This window comes from Podarcis cretensis (assembly GCF_951804945.1).
Source record: "Podarcis cretensis genome assembly, chromosome: 11".
Taxonomy (NCBI): Eukaryota; Metazoa; Chordata; class Lepidosauria; order Squamata; family Lacertidae; genus Podarcis; species Podarcis cretensis.
The window spans coordinates 64,990,608-65,009,608 of NC_137180.1; the positions used below are offsets into that span (position 1 = coordinate 64,990,608).

Genomic DNA, 19,001 nt, shown 5'->3' on the forward strand with positions numbered 1-19,001 from the left:
GCTACTGGAAGGAATTTTTTTTATTTTGTTTTGACTATGGCAGACCAACACGGCTACCTATCTGTAACTGAGGTATGATTGTAAGTGCGCTGGAGTTTTGCCAGTTGCTCACCTCTGGTTGAAACGATTGCCATAACATTTTTATTTTGCAAGGGAAATGGCGTGTTCCAATGCAGAAGCATCCCTGAGGCCTTCCCCCGCCTGGTGGTCTGGAATGGTATCTCCCGTCTGCCCCCCACCCCCCATTGCAATAGCCATGCTGGCGGGGGTTGATGGAAGTGGTGGTGCAAAGGAGCCAGAGGGCACCAGGTTGGGGAAGCTTCCCATGCCACTGGAAGCAGTCCGCCTTAGGCATGTTTTCCTCTCTCCACCCAACTTGAGTCTTGCAGAAAAAGGCTTCTTTGAAAGCTGTGATGGGCTGTGGGCTGGTTGAGGTCACAGTCCACAGAAGCAGATGGTTCTGTGTCCTTGATAAAAGACATTTCCTTTCTGAATCTGAGCAAAAGGTTGTTTGCCTCCTGCTCCCTGCCCAGCTGCTCCTGGCCAGTTCCTTTATCTCTGTTTTCCATTTGCCCTAAACACAGCACTGTCTTGATGGCTTTGGTTGGGATTTGTTGGCTCGGGCATCTGAAGGGCAGACGGCTCAGCTCTTGTCTGTGGCTTGATGTTGAGTAAATTACCTTGCGCGCAAGCTGACAATTGCACACAGTTTCCCCGGTATCCATTCTGAAACGGGAAGCTGTAGCGAAAATTCATTGCATGCTTATTTCAGACCAACATGTTTGCGGTTCGCAGCAAAAGAAAGCCCTGCACGATTTATTGAAACGCCAGTATCCATGTCCAAACAAAACAGAACGGATTAGGCAGCCCTTTCCTTCCAGCTGTGCGTCAGTGCTCTCTGCATCTCCTATCACGCTCCGCTTTGAGGAGGCCTCAGGCTTGCGCTGCCTGTCATGTTGCAGCGTTTGGGACTTTGTAGTTTAGGGGAAATGTGGGGAAGACACAACATGGTGGAAGCTTATAAAATAATGCACCACATAGAGAAAGTGGGTGGAGAAGGTGGTTGATTTGCCATCCTTGGGGGTTTCTTAGCAGAGTTTGTACAGCCACCTGTCAGGGATCCTGTAGCTGTGATTCCTGCATTGCAAGGGGTTGGACTAGATGACATCAAGGGGTCCCTTCCAACTCTACAGTGCCATGGTTCTATGAATGTGGTGATTCAGAGCTGTTCATCATTGGGCACATTTCCCCAGTTGCCAATCCTCCCATCCTTTGCCTTTCTTGCCCCTGGGCTATAAAAGACTGGGCAAGATGTGATGCTTCTCAGTTGCCTGACTTGGCTCTTTGCTCCTCCAGTTGAAGAGTCTAGGATCTGACCTTTCCCCATGTGGGTGCATAGGTAGGAGTACTTTGGAGAAAAAGGATGCGTCTTTGGTGCCACCCTGGCAGCTACAAGACCACAGTTTCTTTCTTTCTTTCTTTCTTTGTTACAACGTATCCAGTGCTTTAGTGCAACCCCCCCCAAAAAAGACCCTCAAAGCAGTTTATGAAAAAGATAAAACAATAGCATTATCAGTAAGAAAAATCAACAACAATAATTTAAAACTTTCCAGAAGGTGAAAGAATGATAGACTAAAAACAGATTAAAACTCACAACAGCTTTCTAAACACCAGGGCTGCCTTATCCAAACAGGAACCTTTTTAGCAGGTGCCAAAAAGAGTACAGTCATACCTCGGGTTACAGCCGCTTCAGGTTACGTTTTTTCAAGTTACGCACCCGCCGAAACCCAGAAGTACCGGAATGGGTTACTTCCAGGTTTCGGTGGTTGCGCATGTGGATAAGTGCTAAATTGCGCTTTGTGCATGCGCAGAAGTGCCGAATCTCATCCCGCGAGTTGCGGGTTGCGAACACTGCAGGTTATGAATGTGCATCCCAGACAGATCACGTTTGCAACCTGTGTGTTCACTGTACAGTGAATGCCAGTCAATAGGCAGGGAGTTCCGAGGTGTAGGCACTGCCACACACAAAGAATGAGTGATTATAAATGTGGAATGGGTATTTTGTGACAGCTGTAAAAGTCTCAGTAAGTTTCCTAGTGAGTTTTTCCTCCTCTTGCCCTTAATGGGTTAGGAGAACCGGCCAAGGCCTCCAGCATCTCTGAGCAGCCACTGATAGCATCACAAATGCAATCCTTCATCCGAGGAGGACTTTGGGGTTGGGGATCTTGCCGGCTGTGTAGGCAGGAGTTTTCCCTACCTCTTGTGGCTCGGAAGGGGAACTGCCTTCCTCTGTGTGTGTGTGTGTGTGCGCGCACACACACACACAAACACCTGGTTGCAACACACACACTCACCATTGTGTCTCCAAAGGTTCAAAGTCTTTCGGGGAAGCCTGCACTGCATCCTTGGATGTTGGTGGTGGGTCTACAGGGAGCCCCGGGAAGCACATTTATGATGATAGAGCCAAGGTGTGCCGCTGTGGCTGGGGGCAGAGGTCAGGCGAGGGCAAGAGCGCAAGGCAGGCTCTGGCTGAATTATGTCTCTCTCCCGGCTTTAATGCACGGAGCCTTATGAGCTGAGTGGTGATGCTGTCCAGATGGTGGGGGCAAAAGACACATATGGGGGATGTTGGCGGCTGAGCCTGCAAGGTACTACCGTAACCGCTGGGAGGAGAGGGAGGAAGCCTGGGCCAGAGAGCATCTGCAGTTGACGAAAGGGAAAATACTCTTACTCCAACCCCTCTCAAAACATCTCCCTGGCCATCCTGTTCCAGTTGTGCTCACCTCTGGAAAAGTAGATGGATGGGTGAACCTTCACAACATCTGGAAGCAGGGCCGGATTTAGGTTTGATTAGGTTTACTGAAGGTAATGGGTCCCTTTATATGCCCAGCTGTCCTTTGTCAACAACAAATTGTCGCTGTTTTGTTGTGTTGAATGTATGCTATCTGGTAATTTATGGACCTAATAGGTATCTAAAGCCATTTGTAAATAATAATAATAATAATAATAATAATAATAATAATAATAATAATAATAAATTATTTATACCCCGCCCTCCCCAGCCAAGAGCGGGCTCAGGGCGGCTAACAACCAACAATAAAAACAAGTTGATTAAAATATAATTTAAAAAACAAGATTAAAATACAAGATTTAAACATTAGGATGCAGCCTCTTCACAGGAGGAGAAAGGAAAAAGAAAGAGGGGGAGGGAATCAAACTGATTCTAAGCCAAAGGCCATGCAGAATGTCGGCACCCTATATATAGAAAGGAGCAAACCAGGGATATTTTAGGGACCAGGCTAGCAGGCGGGGCCCATGACTTACATCATAGGAGCCTGCACAACACAAAACACTGTTGCTCTGTGTAGGTTTTATTTCATTTGTTTTTTATCTTATGTTTTCGAAATGTACATCCAGGTGTGTTTTTCTTTAAATGTTTTTTTTTGGGGGGGGCAAGAGAGCTATAGCTTATTTAGCTTATACGTAAATCAAGCATTGTCTGGAAGAGTTCAGAACTAAAAAGAACTCTGTACATGCGTGGAGGGGTTTCTCAAGCAAATGGTCTTGGGACTTCCAAGTAAACATTGGCACCAGCTAATTCGAACGTCCTTTTTAGCGTTTATTGGCTGGAAACCACAGAAGGGTAGGGGGCTGAAATCCTGCTTGTGGGTTTCCCAGAAGAGGCTTCTGGATGGCCATGGTGAGAACAGAATGCTGGAATAGCTGGGCCTGATCCAGCGGGCTCTACTTACATTCTTACATTTTGTTTTAAATTGCCCATTTTAACAGTTTGAATCCAAGGGTTAATACTTTAAGCTGCCTTCCTTTTCTTTTTAAAAACCTGTTCCTCGAGATTGACTCTTGAAAGCTGTGCATACCAAAAACCCTGGATTCAGTTTCCAAATTTCACCCAAATGTCAGTTTGCATGGGATATTATTATTGATTTATCCATTTGGTTCTCATCCCATCCTGTCTCCCAAGGGAACCCAAGGCAGCAATATTCCCTCACCAGCTACAGTTTTATTGCTTGGTATATATAGAAAATGAATTGTATTTTTACATCACCTCTTGTGCCTTCAAGGAGCAGGTGATTTTTAAAAAAGAAGTATTTTCCAAGCAAGACTGAGATTCAACACAATCCTTTTTGTTGTTCCTCAACAAGCATTGAGTAGAGGTTTTTGAAAGGGCCAACAATTCTTCAGATACACGGAGGGCTGTCACGTGGAAGATGGAGCAAGCTTGTTTTGTTGTTCCAGAAGGGAGGACCCGAACAGGTGGATTCAAGTGATAAGAAAAGAGATTCTGATTAAACATTTGTTGATGTTTAGTCGTTTAGTCATGTCCGCCTCTTCGTGACCCCCTGGACCAGAGCACGCCAGGCACTCCTGTCTTCCACTGCCTCCCGCAGTTTGGTCAGACTCATTCTGGTAGCTTCGAGAACACTGTCCAACCATCTCGTCCTCTGTCATCCCCTTTTCCTTGTGCCCTCCATCTTTCCCAACATCAGGGTCTTTTCCAGGGAGTCTTCTCTTCTCATGAGGTGGCCAAAGTCTTGGAGCCTCAGCTTCAGGATCTGTCCTTCCAGTGAGCACTCAGGGCTGATTTCCTTAAGAATGGAGAGGTTTGATCTTCTTGCAGTCCATGGGACTCTCAAGAGTCTCCTCCAGCACCAGAATTCAAAAGCATCCATTTTTCAGCGATCAGCCTTCTTTATGGTCCAGCTCTCACTTCCATACATCACTACTGGGAAAACCAGAGCTTTTACTATACGGACCTTTGTTGGCAAGGTGATGTCTCTGCTTTTTAAGATGCTGTCTAGGTTTGTCATTGCTTTTCTCCCAAGAAGCAGGCATCTTTTAATTTTGTGACTGCTGTCACCATCTGCAGTGATCATGGAGCCCAATAAAGTAAAATCTCTCACTGCCTCCATTTCTTCCCCTTCTATTAGCCAGGAGGTGATGGGACCAGTGGCCATGATCTTCGTTTTTTTGATGTTGAGCTTCAGACCATATTCTGCGCTCTCCTCTTTCACTCTCATTAAAAGGTTCTTTAATTCCTCCTCACTTTATTAAGAAGTACATTCTGACAGCAGAGCTGTTCAATAGTGGAACGGACTCCATTGGGTGATGGTGGACTCTCCTTGGTTAGAGGTTTTTAAGCAGAGGCTGGATGCCCACCTGCCTTGGATGTTTTAGCTGAGATTCCTGCTTGGCAGGGGGTTGGACTAGATGACCCCCAGGGTCCCTTCCACCTCCAAAATTCTATGCTTCTATGATTGATCTTGTCCCACATTTGCCTGTTTCCTTTTTATCCCCGCAACTTTCCCAGGCAGGGAGTTCCCAAGCCCACTTGATTCTTTGGGGGGAGAGGTCCCATCCTTCATCTCCACACCTCTCCCATCATGTGATGGCCTGGGAATCGGACTCGGAACCAGGTGAGACTCAGTCTGCACCAGATCCTCTGCCTCAGGCATCACCTGAACCAAGTCTGGGGCCTGATCCTGAAGAGTCCCAGTCTGCACAGGTTCCCCTGCAGCAAACCCCAGCTGGGCCGAGTCAGGGGCCTGAGCCTGCCCTGGCTCCAGATGCGGGGATTCCCTCCTTGCTTCCAGCTGGGCCATCACTTCCAGCTGCTCCACTACCCGTTGGGTCAGGGGAGGCTGAGGCGGCCCCTGGGTCTAGTCACCCACTGACGTCTCCCTAGCTGCAGAGACTGAGGTCTGAGAGAAGGAGAGACCTGAGTACTTGCAGGAGGAGTGCTAGCCTTCGGGAGAAACAAGGTGGTGCGTCGCTGGGGAATCAGGACCAGCCGTTACTCCGACAAAGATAAAAGGCTGTTGGACCCCACCCCAGGTTGCAGGAGCAACATTGCTGTATGCCAGATCCTGTATCTGTCCTTGCCTGGTTTCCTGCCTCGTGTCCCGCCTTGGCCCTGTCGGACTGACTCCCAGCAGAACCTTCGGATTGTGGTCCGGACCTGGACTGCAGTTCTTGGGTTACCCCCGGGCCCAGCACACATCAGTTGTCCAACCTGCTTCCTGTGAGCTCTTGTTCCATGAAATAAATGAAATTGCAAAAACCGCTCATTGGTTTTTATAGACCACCATCGCGCTCCCTTCTCTGCTGCCACCCTTCATTTAGACTTCGCCTTTTCAGTTGTCACTTGGTGGATTTTAAACAATCAGTTATTTACTCGTTTTGTTTAGCTGGGAAACGGCACATCGGTGTGGCGCTCTCTGCCAGCTGGGCAGCCTGTGGCCCTGCGGCTGCCAAGACTCTCTCTCTGCATGGTTGGCAGAGCAAAGGTCAGCTGTGTGGTCCAGGGATCTCTGCCAACTGCCCCCCAACCCAAAGCACACACCCCCTCCCGAGGTTCTTCTGCACAGCCAGACTTCCTGGAAAAACCCAGGCAGGCTCCCGAGGCGCGAAAGAGCAACTTCCTTCCTGAATTGGAGCAATCCACGTCCTCTATTGCTCCAGGAAGAGGAACGACTTGCTATTTTTGGACAGATAGTAATCATCTCCATTTTTAAATAACCATATTAATCTCCACTTATTAAACTACTTACAGTTGCAGTGTATCTCGAGAGTGTATTCCAGCTGCGTACTGAACTGAACTGAGCTGGGGGGGGGAGTGGGGGCTGTAATCATAAGCAGTTTTCTATGAACATAGAAAGAGGCTTCTGGATCAGGCCAAGGCCCATCTAGTCCAGTTTGTCTAAGCTGTCTAGGTTGGTCTCCTGTTGGACCGCTGTGGTTTATGCACTGCATGAAAAGGGGGCTTCTTTTTTATCTCTCCTGAACATTCAGCTTCATTTATTACCTTCATTTGGAAGGTAATAAAACCAGCATCTCAAATTAGGTCTGTAAACAGACTGGAAGCTGGTGGAGAAGGTAAAATTATAATGGAGTTGTGTGCTCCAGGAAACCAGCTCTCATCAACACTTCACCTGTTCCTCTTTGCATCAGTTTATAAACCCAGGTCCCCAGTACAATCCTGGGCATCTCCAGGTGTAGGGCTGAGAAAGACACTCACCTGAGAGACTTTGCAGAGTCCACTGGCCGTCTGCATGGGCAGTACTGATCTAAGGCAGCTTCCTGGGTTCCTCTGCAAAGCCTTTCCCAAGGCAGCCCCACATAGCCAACACTCATCCAGAACACTGGGGACCCCGGTGCATCTCTGGCTTGTGGCAAAAATGAGAAGCAAAATACAGAGCAGACTGTGCGTTCATTATGTGTTTTTTAAAGGACCCTGTTATTTTCTGGATTTACCTTGTTGCCAACCAGCCTCTGGCTTGTGCAAAGAGTAGCATGTAGATCATCAAAATCAGGGGTTCCCAGAGTGAGTGTTCCTACCTGTGGGAGGGGAATTACCCGGGGGGGGGCACTAAGGGTGCAGCAGGAGGGTGCTGAAGGTGTAAATTACTGTGATTCTATGATTTTTGTTTTAAAAAACAGTGTTTTGTATCAGTGCAAAAATATAAATACATGCGTACATCTTATTTAACCCAGAGCAGTGAATCACAAAGTTCAAAGACGTACAAATTCTGAAGGATCATTGTGTTGCAACCTAGGGCCCTCCAGATGTTTTTGGATAACAACACCTTTCAGCACCAGCCAGGATATCAGTGGAATGTAGCCTGCGTCCGTCCTACTCAAGAGTAGACCCTTTGGAATCTGAGAACACGGTTAACATTGGCCCATTAATTTCAGCAAGTCTGCTCTGCGTGTTACTTAGTTTGACGCATCCCAACATGATAAGTTTGTCATGGCTCCCAAAGTCCCACTGATTTCAAAGGGAGCTGTGTAATTAACTGACAGTGTGATCTGATATGTGTGTACTCAGGACCAAAACTGTATTTAATGGCGCATGCTCCATAGAATCAGTCTCTTAAGCTTAAGCCAAGAAATAGTATTCTCTATGAAATTGAATATCAATCTACGTATCAAGGCTTTGAGATTAGACCACTGAAGAAGCCCGGAAAACTACCTTGGGAGTGTGCTACTTGCAGGCCCCAGTAAAAGGGTCCCATTGGGGGCAAACAGCGGCCTCTTGATTACTTGGACTGCCAGGGCGAAACAGGTGCAAAACGCCGACACCCTGTCATCTACAACTTCATTAACATCCACCTACAACTTCACTAGCATCTCTCGGTATTGTGAACAACACCGAACTTACCTTTTGTTGGTATCTTCATGAGCTTACCTAAAAAGATAAAGAAAACAAAAGACTGAGTTAAGCACTTGAAAAATCGATTGAAATCAGACATTATAAGTTCATCTTAGGTTGGGTAGTTCTCAAGTCTCTGTGGCTTTGTACAGTGGTACCTCGGGTTAAGTACTTAATTCGTTCCGGAGGTCTGTTCTTAACCTGAAACCGTTCCTAACCTGAAGCACCACTTTAGCTAATGGGGCCTCCTGCTGCTGCCACACCGCCGTCATGTGATTTCTGTTCTCATCCAGAAGCAAAGTTCTTAACCCAAGGTACTATTTCTGGGTTAGCGGAGTCTGTAACCTGAAGCGTAGTATGTAACCCGAGGTACCACTGTATAAGGTTTTGTATTTTTCTCAGAAAATTGATAAAGAATGCATCATCATTTTGGTAATTATTGTGTGTGTATATGAGTCGCCAACGTGTTGCATGAGTCGTATTGCTTCTGTCAGTGGTGCAGGTTGCATTTTTCTAGCATGATTGTATTTACCATAGAATTTGAGGCTGGTGTTTGGATCCAGCCTTGTATCTTCCTTTCAGCTTTGCATACATAGGCTTAGTTACGTTTGTAATTCTTTGCATTGCAGGGCGTTCGGCTCGATGAGCCTTGTTCTCCCTCCCAGCTCTGTGCGTCTTAAGTGCAACCTGTTGCTCAGACCATCGTCTGGATTTCCTCTTCCTTTGTGGTCTCCGTATTTGTGTGCTACAGCCGTGACCGCTGCCGTTCTCTTTCCACTTTAGCCCTGCTGTGTGTACAATTTCTCTCTCCCTTCACTGTGCCAGCGTGTCGTGTCTGCGCTGAAATATCATCAGATTCTGACTTCAGAGAGATGTCAGCGGGGTGGAAATATTTCCTAGATGGACGCTCTTTTCTCAGTCTTGATTTCTGCCGCTTTCTTCCCGGGTGACTTTTGCTCTCCTTCCTCCTCTTAAAGCTGATGTTTCCCTCTCCATCCTGACTCGGTCACAGGGGTGATCCCAGCCAGCCAGGGATCACATAGCATAGATTGGGACAGCGACAACGAGGAGCCAGTCAGATCTGTGGTTGCATGAAAGAGCCATGTGCAAGTAAAGGCTGTGCAAATGGCAGGCCTTGCATTTCTCAAGGAATGTTTTTGCATTTCCCTGGGAATGCAAGGTATCTTTGAAAACCTGGAAATTGGCTATCAGCAGCTAGGATTTCTGTTGCGCAAAAGTGGAAAACATTGAGTGGTTTAAATCTTACAGTGTGGGGCAAAAATACATGGTCTCTGGCAATTGCTGAAGAAGACAACCCACAATCTGTCCATGCTTAGAGGTAAAGACTCTATGGAACGCTTTTTCTCTTTCTTTCTCTTTGGTGAACCCTCATAGCTGAGTAAGATTGTCTTCCCTAAACACGGTTTTAACAATGAGTCCATAAGTGACTGTGGAGGCCAATTCTGGATTCACACGTCCTTCCACAGTGGGGACATTGGTTTCCGGGCGGGAGTTGATCAAGGTGTGGATTTGCCAAGCGTGCCTTCCTCTTAGCACGTTTCTCCCTTGCGTCCTGAGTTCAAGTGTCTTCAAAGCCCATGATACCTTTGATAAAGGCTGTTCTCCAACTGGAGCGCTCACAGGCCAGTGTTTCCCAATTGTTGGTGTTTATACTACACTTTTAAAGATTTTCCTTGAGACAGTCTTTAAACCTTCTTTGTTGACCACCAGCATTACACTTTCCATTTTTAAGTTTGGAGTAGAGTAGTTGCTTTGGAAGACGATAATCAGGCATCCGCACAACATGACCAGTCCAACAACGTTGATGTTGAAGAATCATCGCTTCAACACTGGTGGTCTTTTCTTCTTCCAGTACACTGGCATTAGTTCACCTGTCTTCCCAAGTGATGTGGGAATGGAGACACCGTTGATGGAATCTTTTGAGGCATTGGAGATGGTGTTTATAAGTGTTCCATGTTTCGCAAGCAGACAGTAAGGTTGGTAGTATGATAGGAACACTTTTACACAATATAGAACCATAGAATTATAGAGTTGGAAGGGATTTTCAGGGTCATCTAATGCCATAGCTGTCAACTTTTCCCTTTTCTTGCAAGGAATCCTATTCGGAATAAGGGAATTTCCCTTTAAAAAAGGGAAACGTTGACAGCTATGTCTAATGCAGGAATCACAATCCCTGCCTTCCAACCTGGAGCCGCTTAAAAACGTCCAACAAAGGTGAGTCCACCACTTTCCAAGGGAGATTGTTTTACTGTTGAACAGCTCTTACTGCCCAAAAGTTCTTCCTGATGTTGAGTCGGAATCTCCTTCCTTGTAATGCAAAGCCATTGGTCCTAGAACAGGAGAAACCCACCTCGAGATGCCCTTGAGATATTTGAAGGTAGCTATCTCCCCTCAGCCTCCTCTTCTCCAGGCTAAACATCCCCAACTCCCTCAACCGTTCCTCACAATGCTTGGTTTCCATTTCTTCATCCTCTTGGTTGCCCTCCTCTGAACCCTTCCCAGCTGGCTGGATCTCTCTGCTGCTCCCCTTGTTGCACCAAACCAAAATGTCCACCCATCTGAAATTGGCCTTATTTGTTCCTCGCTGTCTGTTCATGACTGCCTCCCGCCAGCCTGGTGCCAGCCTTTCCTTCTGCCCCCCCCCCACTGCCAGGGCTGCCATTGTTCCTTCCAGCTGGTGGATGTGGCACCCGCTTGCCAAGCCAAGCGTATTTTCCAGCTGGTTCACAGTCTGCTGAAGGTGCTCCATCGTCACAACCCAACAGCCATACACTGTAGACCTTCAGCCGACACTCGCTCTTCCAAATGGATGAGTGGGATTTTGGTGCCTGGGACTTCCCCAGCGGTGCCAACCCACCTTCCTTGACTCTTGTGGTCCTCGCCCCCCATCCTTTGTGAATTTTTATAAATGAGAAAGAGAGAGAAGAGGGATCTGGCAAGCTTCTCCTTCTTGTTGTAATTGTCTGGATCCTCCAGGCCTTTCCCAGCTCCTTCCGTTGACAGGCGGTGCTTAAATCAGATTAAAGGTGCCCTTTCAAGTGGGAGCAGGGCTGACCCCGCAGGTAAGACTTTTTCTGAGGAGCTTGGCGGCGCGGCCTGCTTTTTCTCTGGGGTTCGAGGCTGACAAGCTCTCTGCAAGCGCCCTGCGGCTTGAGTCCTATTAAAGGGAGACTTGTTGGGACTCTGGGACGAGGAGAGAACACCAATGGGCTTTTTCATCCTGCCAAAGCCTTTCATCCCTGGATCTGAGGAAAAGGAAATGAGATGATGCAGAGATTGGGGGGGGGGATGTTTCATGTTCCCCCAATGCCCCTGGCACCGACACTTCTCCTCCATCAAACACACACAAACACACCTGCCCCCCCCTTTCCCTTGCTGAAGGTGTGCTTGCAGGTGAGCCGTGGTGCTTCGAGGAAAGGTTGGGAGAGGATTTGCACAGGACGCCTTCCACAGGCCAGTTCTCCCTTGGGACTGAGGTAGGCATGGCTCAACCCTTCCTTTTCACTCTCCCCTTGACCCTGACCCCTCTCTCCACAAAAACACCACACCAATGTTCAACCTGCTAAGATTATAGTAGCTGAAAAATTGGGGAGGGGGGGTAGGAAGCATATCTCTTGAACGGATTGTGGAAAAATTGGACCACAGCAACTGTGATTTAAGCGAACTGATTGCAAAATAATACAGTCATACATTGGGTTGAAGTTGCTTCAGGTTAAGCGTTTTCGGGTTGTGCTCCATGGCAAGCCAGAAGTAACAGAACACGTTGCTTCCGGGTTTCGCCGCTCGCGCACGCGCACACGGTCAAAAAGACTTCACACGCATGTGCGGAAGTGGCGAATTGAAACCTGTGCACGCGCAGACGCAGGTTGCGTTCGCTTCAGGATGCGAATGGGGCTCCGGAATGGATCCCGTTTGCATCCACTGTATCTCTAAACCAGCCTGAAAGTTTTGTGAAAGAATTGCTATTTTTTGAAATGTTTCCCAACAGCAAGATGAATGATGCCCTTGCAGCTTTCAACCTGCTGTGACAGTATAACTTTATGCTCTTTCTCTTTTGTTTATTTTATTTATAAAATAATATTTATTTCTTTAAACATAAAACAAACCCCAAGCATCAGAGTAGAGAAAGGGACACTTTCATTTGTCCCGTGGCGTCTGAGAGGGTTTTTCCCCATCCCACTGCAGGAAAGCCCACCGATTCCCAGTGAATCAGAAGAATCCCCAATCAGGTTTTCTGTGGGTTGACATTAGTTCTGTTTCAGTGGTAAACCAGGGTTTTCCTGGAGAAAGCAGCTGGACAGAAGAAAAACCTCTCATTCGTGTGCCTAGAAGTTGCAGGAGAAATGGATTTGTGAATGAACTCATAGGGGGAAGAAGGCAGTGATGGGAGCTCTCAATCCATGGCAAAGTGTTTGTTTCTTCCCCTCTTCCATCTTTCCCCTCTTTCCAGCTTCCTTGCCCCGTGGCCTTGGGGCTTCCAACTTAGCCCACCCTCCCTGCTGTGTTCCCCTCCCACCAGGCCTTGTGAGAGCAATGGAGGAATGGGCTGGGGGCCCCTCTGGTCTCCAGGGGGTCCCTGGGCAGTGGAACCTGGCTCTGCCAAACATTGGCACCGGAAAACTACCTTGGGAGTGTGCTATCTTCAAGCCCCAGTAAAAGGGCCCCATCAGGGACAAACCGCGGTCTCTTGATTACTTGGACTTGGACTGCCAGGGCAAAATGCCGGCACTCTTCTACAACTTCATTAACATCCATCTGGACGCAGGTGGTGCTGTGGGTTAAACCACAGAGCCTAGGACTTGCCGATCAGAAGGTCGACGGTTCAAATCCCCGTGACGGTGTGAGCTCCGGTTGCTCGGTCCCTGCTCCTGCCAACCTAGCAGTTCGAAAGCACAAAGTGCAAGTAGCTAAATAGGTACCGCTCCAGCGGGAAGGTAAACGGTGTTTCCATGCGCTGCTCTGGTTCGCCAGAAGCGGCTTAGTCATGCTGGCCACATGACCTGGAAGCTGTACGCCGGCTCCCTCGGCCAATAAAGCGAAATGAGCGCCGCAACCCCAGAGTTGGCCACGACTGGACCTAATGGTCAGAGGTCTCTTTACAACATCACTAGCATCTCTTGGTATTGTGAACAACACCAAACTTACTTTTTGTTGGTATCTTCGTGAACTTACCTAAAAAGATAAAGAAAACAAAAGACTGAGTTAAGCACTTGAAAAATCCATTGAAATCAGACATTATAAGTTCATCTTAGGTTGGGTAGTTCGTAAGTCTCTGTGGCTTTGCACAAGATTTTGTATTTTTCTCAGAAGATTGATAAAGAATGCATAATCATTTTGGTAGTTATTGTCTGTATATTAGTCGCCAACGTGTTGCATGAGTTGTACTACAAACTTTGCCACCAGCCCGAAGGAACCCAAAGGCGATGGTAGCAATAAGTTTTGCCTCTCCTGCAGAGGCCCATTGTGGAGCTGGCCTGGCGGTTGTGCGCACCCTTGCCACCCGCCTCGCCTTCCACGCGACTCGCTCTCATCCACCCTCCGGATTGTGACAGCAGTCGCTTTATCCTGAACACCGCCTCAAAGATTCTCTTTTAAAACAAGCCTGTAGAAGCAATTTGATGTGCCGCCAATTGACAAGAAGTGAAACATTTAGACACGAGGTGTTCCATTTCCGCTCCTTCTGTGACATTTTCTCTCAACGCAAAAGAAGAGCCATTTCTTCTAAAAACATTGATTTTGGGGGGGGGGGTGTCAACCTAGGAGCTTTGTGGAGAAATCTCTTCTTCCCTGTTCCTCTGCTAGTTTTGAACCGTTCTGTTTTCTCTCTCATTTCTGTTTTTAATATTATTCCCCGATTATGCATGTTAGCTTCTGAGAGCTTATCCACACATCTGCAGGCCTCAGGCCCCCAAAGCATGGGTTCAAGCAGCTTTCTCCTTTCCCAGGGAAAACCTGTTCTTCAGTGCTAAATTGGAGGCAAACATTCACCAGGAGAAAACCCAAATTGCTCTTTGTTCCAATTTAGCAGTAAAGAGCAGTTTCCTCCGGAGATGAGCCCTTTATCTGGCTTTCCTGTAGAACAGCTTTTCCCAACCTGGTGCCTTCTTGTTTTGCACCACAACTCTCAGCAGCCTAACGGATCATTCCTTGCCTTGCCTCTGCCTGTTTCATGGGCTACTACCAGAAGTTTGGTGGTTCAAGCCCACCCAGGGACAGCTGGGGGCAGGATTTCCACATCGCAGAGGGTTGGGCTTTCCCTTTGTTGCACTACAACTCCCATCAGCCTCTGCCAACACATCTCTGCTGGAGCAGAGAATAGTGTTGTGCTGTTTGGGGCTTGTGGGAGTTGTAGTTCAAAGATCCAAAGGCACCAAGGTGGGGAAAGTCTGGTCTATGTAAGTAGTTAGCTCAGCACCCCTCTTCTCTCCTTGAGGCTTCTTGGTTTTCAGCCCTCAGTCCAAGAGGACATCTTTTTGGCATCTTTTGGGGTATTGTGTATTGACCACACAATGCCCTGCCCCTCTAATCTTGCGAAGACGGAGCGTGCATTTTCAGATGACACAACGTGTTGGGATACGTGGGTTGCCGAGAGGGACAAGTCAAAGGGAATGCAGTCTGCTGCCAGCTGCAGCTGCAGCACCTCTGTATCAAATTAAGACCTGGGAGATACGGGTTCGAATCCTGACCATGGCACTGGGCGGTGCCAGGCAGATCTCTCTCTGCTGGCCTTTGCCAGCCATGTGAGAACGAGAAAGACAACTAGGGTTGAAGCTGTTTTGCCCAGTTCTTGTGATGCTGTAACCATTTGTGAGCCCGTGTATTATTGATTATTGCTTCCCTTCCTCTCAACGTTTGGCCCCACTGACCCCTGGCTATTGTGTGTTTGCTCCTGCAGATGGCTTACCCTGTGTCGGCAGCGTGTTACGTGGTGCTAGCTGCGGTGGTGGTCGTTTATGCTCAGAGGCACAGCCAGCAGGGTAAGTAGTTGCCTCCTCTCTATCCCAACATCAGTGGGAGATTTATGGTTATTTTACTACTTATTTATATTCCAGCTTTTCCCCACACCAGGTCTCAAGGCAGCTTACAGACAAATTAAAGCAGCACAGATCAAAACACAAAAATCAAAACATCTATAAAAAAAGGCAAGTCAATTCTAATAGAACTGAAACATTATAAAAATATATATAATAATACGAAGCATAAAAACAGCACGGCACGATTTGAAAGCCTCTGTCTCAAAGGAAACCATCAGTTCCCAAAGGTCTCTTCAGGATAAAACAGTCTTTGCTTGCTGGTGGAAAGACAAGGAGGAAGCCAGTCTGGCTTCTTTCGGAGTCCCAAAGTTGTCTGGGAGCCACCACCGAGAAGGCCCTGTACCCTGTCCTCGCAGGGGACAGATTTCTGCAGGACGAATGGCCAAGGCAGTTTCTTGTTTGCCTAGCATAGACACTCAAAGACAGTGCTGGGGGCAAGTTGACTGAATCTGAGCTTCTCTGTGACACATGGTGAAGCATCCAGGTGGCCACTTGGCCAGGTGTCCAACTCCTTACTCACATGGCTTGTGTAAAAAGAGTAGAAGTCAATTGGACAGTGTATTACAAGGTGTTTTTCTGCACCTGCCCAAACACCTAGAGAGCTGTCAGCTCAAGAGCAGGGTTGTGTCCGTGTAGGGATATTGGGGCATTCTGGCCCCCCAATGAAGACATCCCTTAATATGGTTCATCTTGACCACTGCACTGATTTTACTGGGTTTTATTTGTGTATTTCTTTTTTTTTTTAAAAAAATAATGAGTTGTTATGTTTTGTTTGATGTTGAAAAAATAAGAGACACAGGCAAACATACTTTGTTTTGTTTTTGTTTTTGAAAGATGTCTTAGCTATGGGCGACTTGTTCCAAACAGCTTGCATATTACAATATTCCAGGGATACATATGTGAAACTCATAGTCGCTGGATATCCTGAGGACTTTACAATTCTGTGATTCTATGTCTTTTTTAAAAGAAGAAGAAGAAGGAAAGAGCATTAGATAACTACATGGAGGATGCAGTCTTTTAGCTATGACAGCCTAAAATGCAATCGCTGCCTTTAGAAGCAGCTTAGCCTATTGGATGCGGTTTTTGATGGGCAGGGGCAGATTTTGCCTTGGTGTCCGGTTTGTGAATCTCTCCAGGGCATCTCATTTGGGGTGAGCAGAAAAGAGCGTCATTCGCATCCAGGACATCTCCTCTTACGTCCTAATGGTGTGGTCTATGGTGGTAGCAAAAGTCCTGTAAACACATTTCCCGGTCCAAAAAAGGGAAATCCAAGAATTATTAGGAGTTCAATTGTCTCGGGATTTTGCAGATGTTTTACTGTGGTTTTAAAATTTGTTGGAAGCTGCCCAGAGTGGCTGGGGCAAGCCAATCAGATGGGCGGCATATAAATATGATGATGATGATGATGATGATGATGATGATGAAGTTCTGCCCCTATGAGAGACAGAGGCTGGACTCCAACAGAACTTGCCTCGAACCTGACCTTCGTGGGCTGTGGGGTTGTTGTTTTTCGGCTTCTTCTTTTGAGCCCCTTCTCCATAATTGAGTCCTCCCTGGGTCTCACATGCGCCTCTCCTCGCCTGCTGATTTCTCTATTTTTAAACGAGTAATTCTCCATTATTGATCAACACCTTGGCTGAATTAACTCACATTTAAATAATAATTATGTTTTCTCCCCAGAGAACGGAGGCAAGGAGGGAGATAAACACCCTTGGAAATGAATGAGCTTGTTCGGGCTGCATGCCGGGGTTAATATATTGATGGGTGTCCGAGCGGCTGCCATCCCGTAGCTTAGTAACCAGCAATAAGCAATTAGGCTCCATCATTATTCAAACAGAGGGAGGGCGATTTGACTTTCTCAGCTCCCTCCCGCCCTCCCTGCTTCCAACTCTGGCACTAATCTTTGCCAATCAGCTCTGTTGCAATGCCCCATGGAGAGGTTGGAGTCAGGGGGCTGCAGGTGCCGTGATTGTGCTGCGGGCAGGGGGGGGGCATCTATGAGAGCAAGCGTAATCCTCAGGATGCAAGGCAAGGGGTTCATCTGATGCCCCCCACCTTCCAGCAGCCAGGTGCAGCTCCTCCCTTCCCCTTGGCAAGAACACTTTTTCCTCTAAAGAAGAAGGGCCAGGAGCACGCAGGCCAACTCCTAGGGGCTGAGGCAGTTTGTTGTTGTTGTTGAGTCGTTTAGTCATGTCCAACTCTTTGTGACGCCATGGACCAGAGCACGCCAGGCACTCCTGTCTTCCACTGCCTCCCACGGTTTGGTCAAACTCATGCTGGTAGCTTCAAGAACACTGTCCCACCATCTCATCCTCTGTCATCCCCTTCTCCTTGTGCCTTCTTGGAGCCTCAGCTTCAGGATCTGTCCTTCCAGTGAGCACTCAGGGCTGATTTCCTTCAGAATGGAGAGGTTTGATCTTCTTGCAGTCCATGGGACTCTCAAGAGTCTCCTCCAGCACCATAATGAAGAATGGTTGAAGGAGTTGGGTATGTTTAGCCTGGAGAAGAGGAGACCGAGAGAAGATATGAGAACCACCTTCAAATATCTCAAATATCTGTCACATGGGGAAAAATAGAAAAAAAAACAACCCCCAAAATGGAAGATGGAGCAAGCCTGTTTTCTGCAGACCTGAACCTATGGCTTCAAGTGACAAGAAAGGAGATTCTGATTAAACATCAGAAAGAACTTTCTAAGAGCTGTTTGACAGTGGAAGGGACTCCCTCGGAAGATGGCGGGTTTTCCTTCCTTGAAGGTTTTTAAGCAGAGGTTGGGTGGCCATCTGAAGGAGCGTCTCCACCCCCATCATTCAGCCCGGACACTGAGGTCCAGCTCCGAGGGTCTTCTGGTGTTTCCCTCACTGCAACAAGAGAGGCTACAGGGAACCAGGCAGAAGGCTTTCTTGGTGGTGGCGCCCGGCCTGTGCAATGCCCTCCCATCAGATTTCAAGGAAATACACAACTATCTGACTTTTAGAAGACATCTGAAGGCCACCCTGTTAGCCCTGTTTGAAGTTTTAATCTGTTTTTAGTGTTCTGCTGGGAACCGCCCAGAGTGGCTGGGGAAACCCAGCCAGATGGGCGGAGTACAAATAACAAAATTATTATTACCATTAGTCGTGGATGCTTTAGCTGAGATTCCCGCATTTCAGGGGCTACGCTAGGTGATTCTCAGGCATAGCTGTCAACTTTCAAATTTGAAAATAAAGGATCACCTGTCCTGGGGACAGTCTACGGGATATCTAACAATCCAGGATAGCAGTGGGAAACGGCGGTGGAATAAGGGAATTTCCTGCAAAAAAAAGGGAAGGTTGATAGCTATGTTCTCAGGGTCCCTTCCGACTCTGCAATTCTCTGAAAATGAGGCAAGAATAAAGCAGCCCCAGAAGATATCAGCCCAGCACAACCCGCTCTCCAAACGTTGGACCTTGGCAGTCCTTTACGGTCCCGTCTCTTTCTGTTTTCCTGACGTGTCTGCTGCAGAGAGCCAGCCGGTGCTCAGGCCCTGCCAGGACGAGAACTCCCTGCCTTCCCAAGCTGTCACACACACTCTGCTTGCGAACCTCAGCTGGTACACCTGCCAGCGCGCAAACACACACCCATGTATATTTTAAAGGCAGGAAATAGCCTCCAGGCTGTTTTATGTCTTGCGTCTCTCTAATACTGAATAATGGAATTCCCTCTTGCGTGTCTCGGCTGGCAAGCCAGAGGCAGAGGGCTGTGGGCTGCTGGCCGGAATCGTCTTACCGCTCTCCAAAAAGTCACTGAGCAGACTGGAA

At 47.7% G+C, this 19,001-nt stretch overlaps 1 protein-coding gene across 2 annotated transcripts in view; it reads left to right on the top strand.

The window, feature by feature from the left end:
- CNTFR (ciliary neurotrophic factor receptor) overlaps positions 1-19,001 on the top strand; it is a 430,283-nt gene that overhangs the window by 229,940 nt on the left and 181,342 nt on the right. For both annotated transcript variants that reach the window (XM_079995051.1, XM_079995052.1), the window contains one exon: positions 15,087-15,168. In XM_079995051.1, the coding sequence (XP_079851177.1) occupies positions 15,087-15,168 (82 nt within the window). The remainder of the gene's footprint in view (positions 1-15,086; positions 15,169-19,001) is intronic.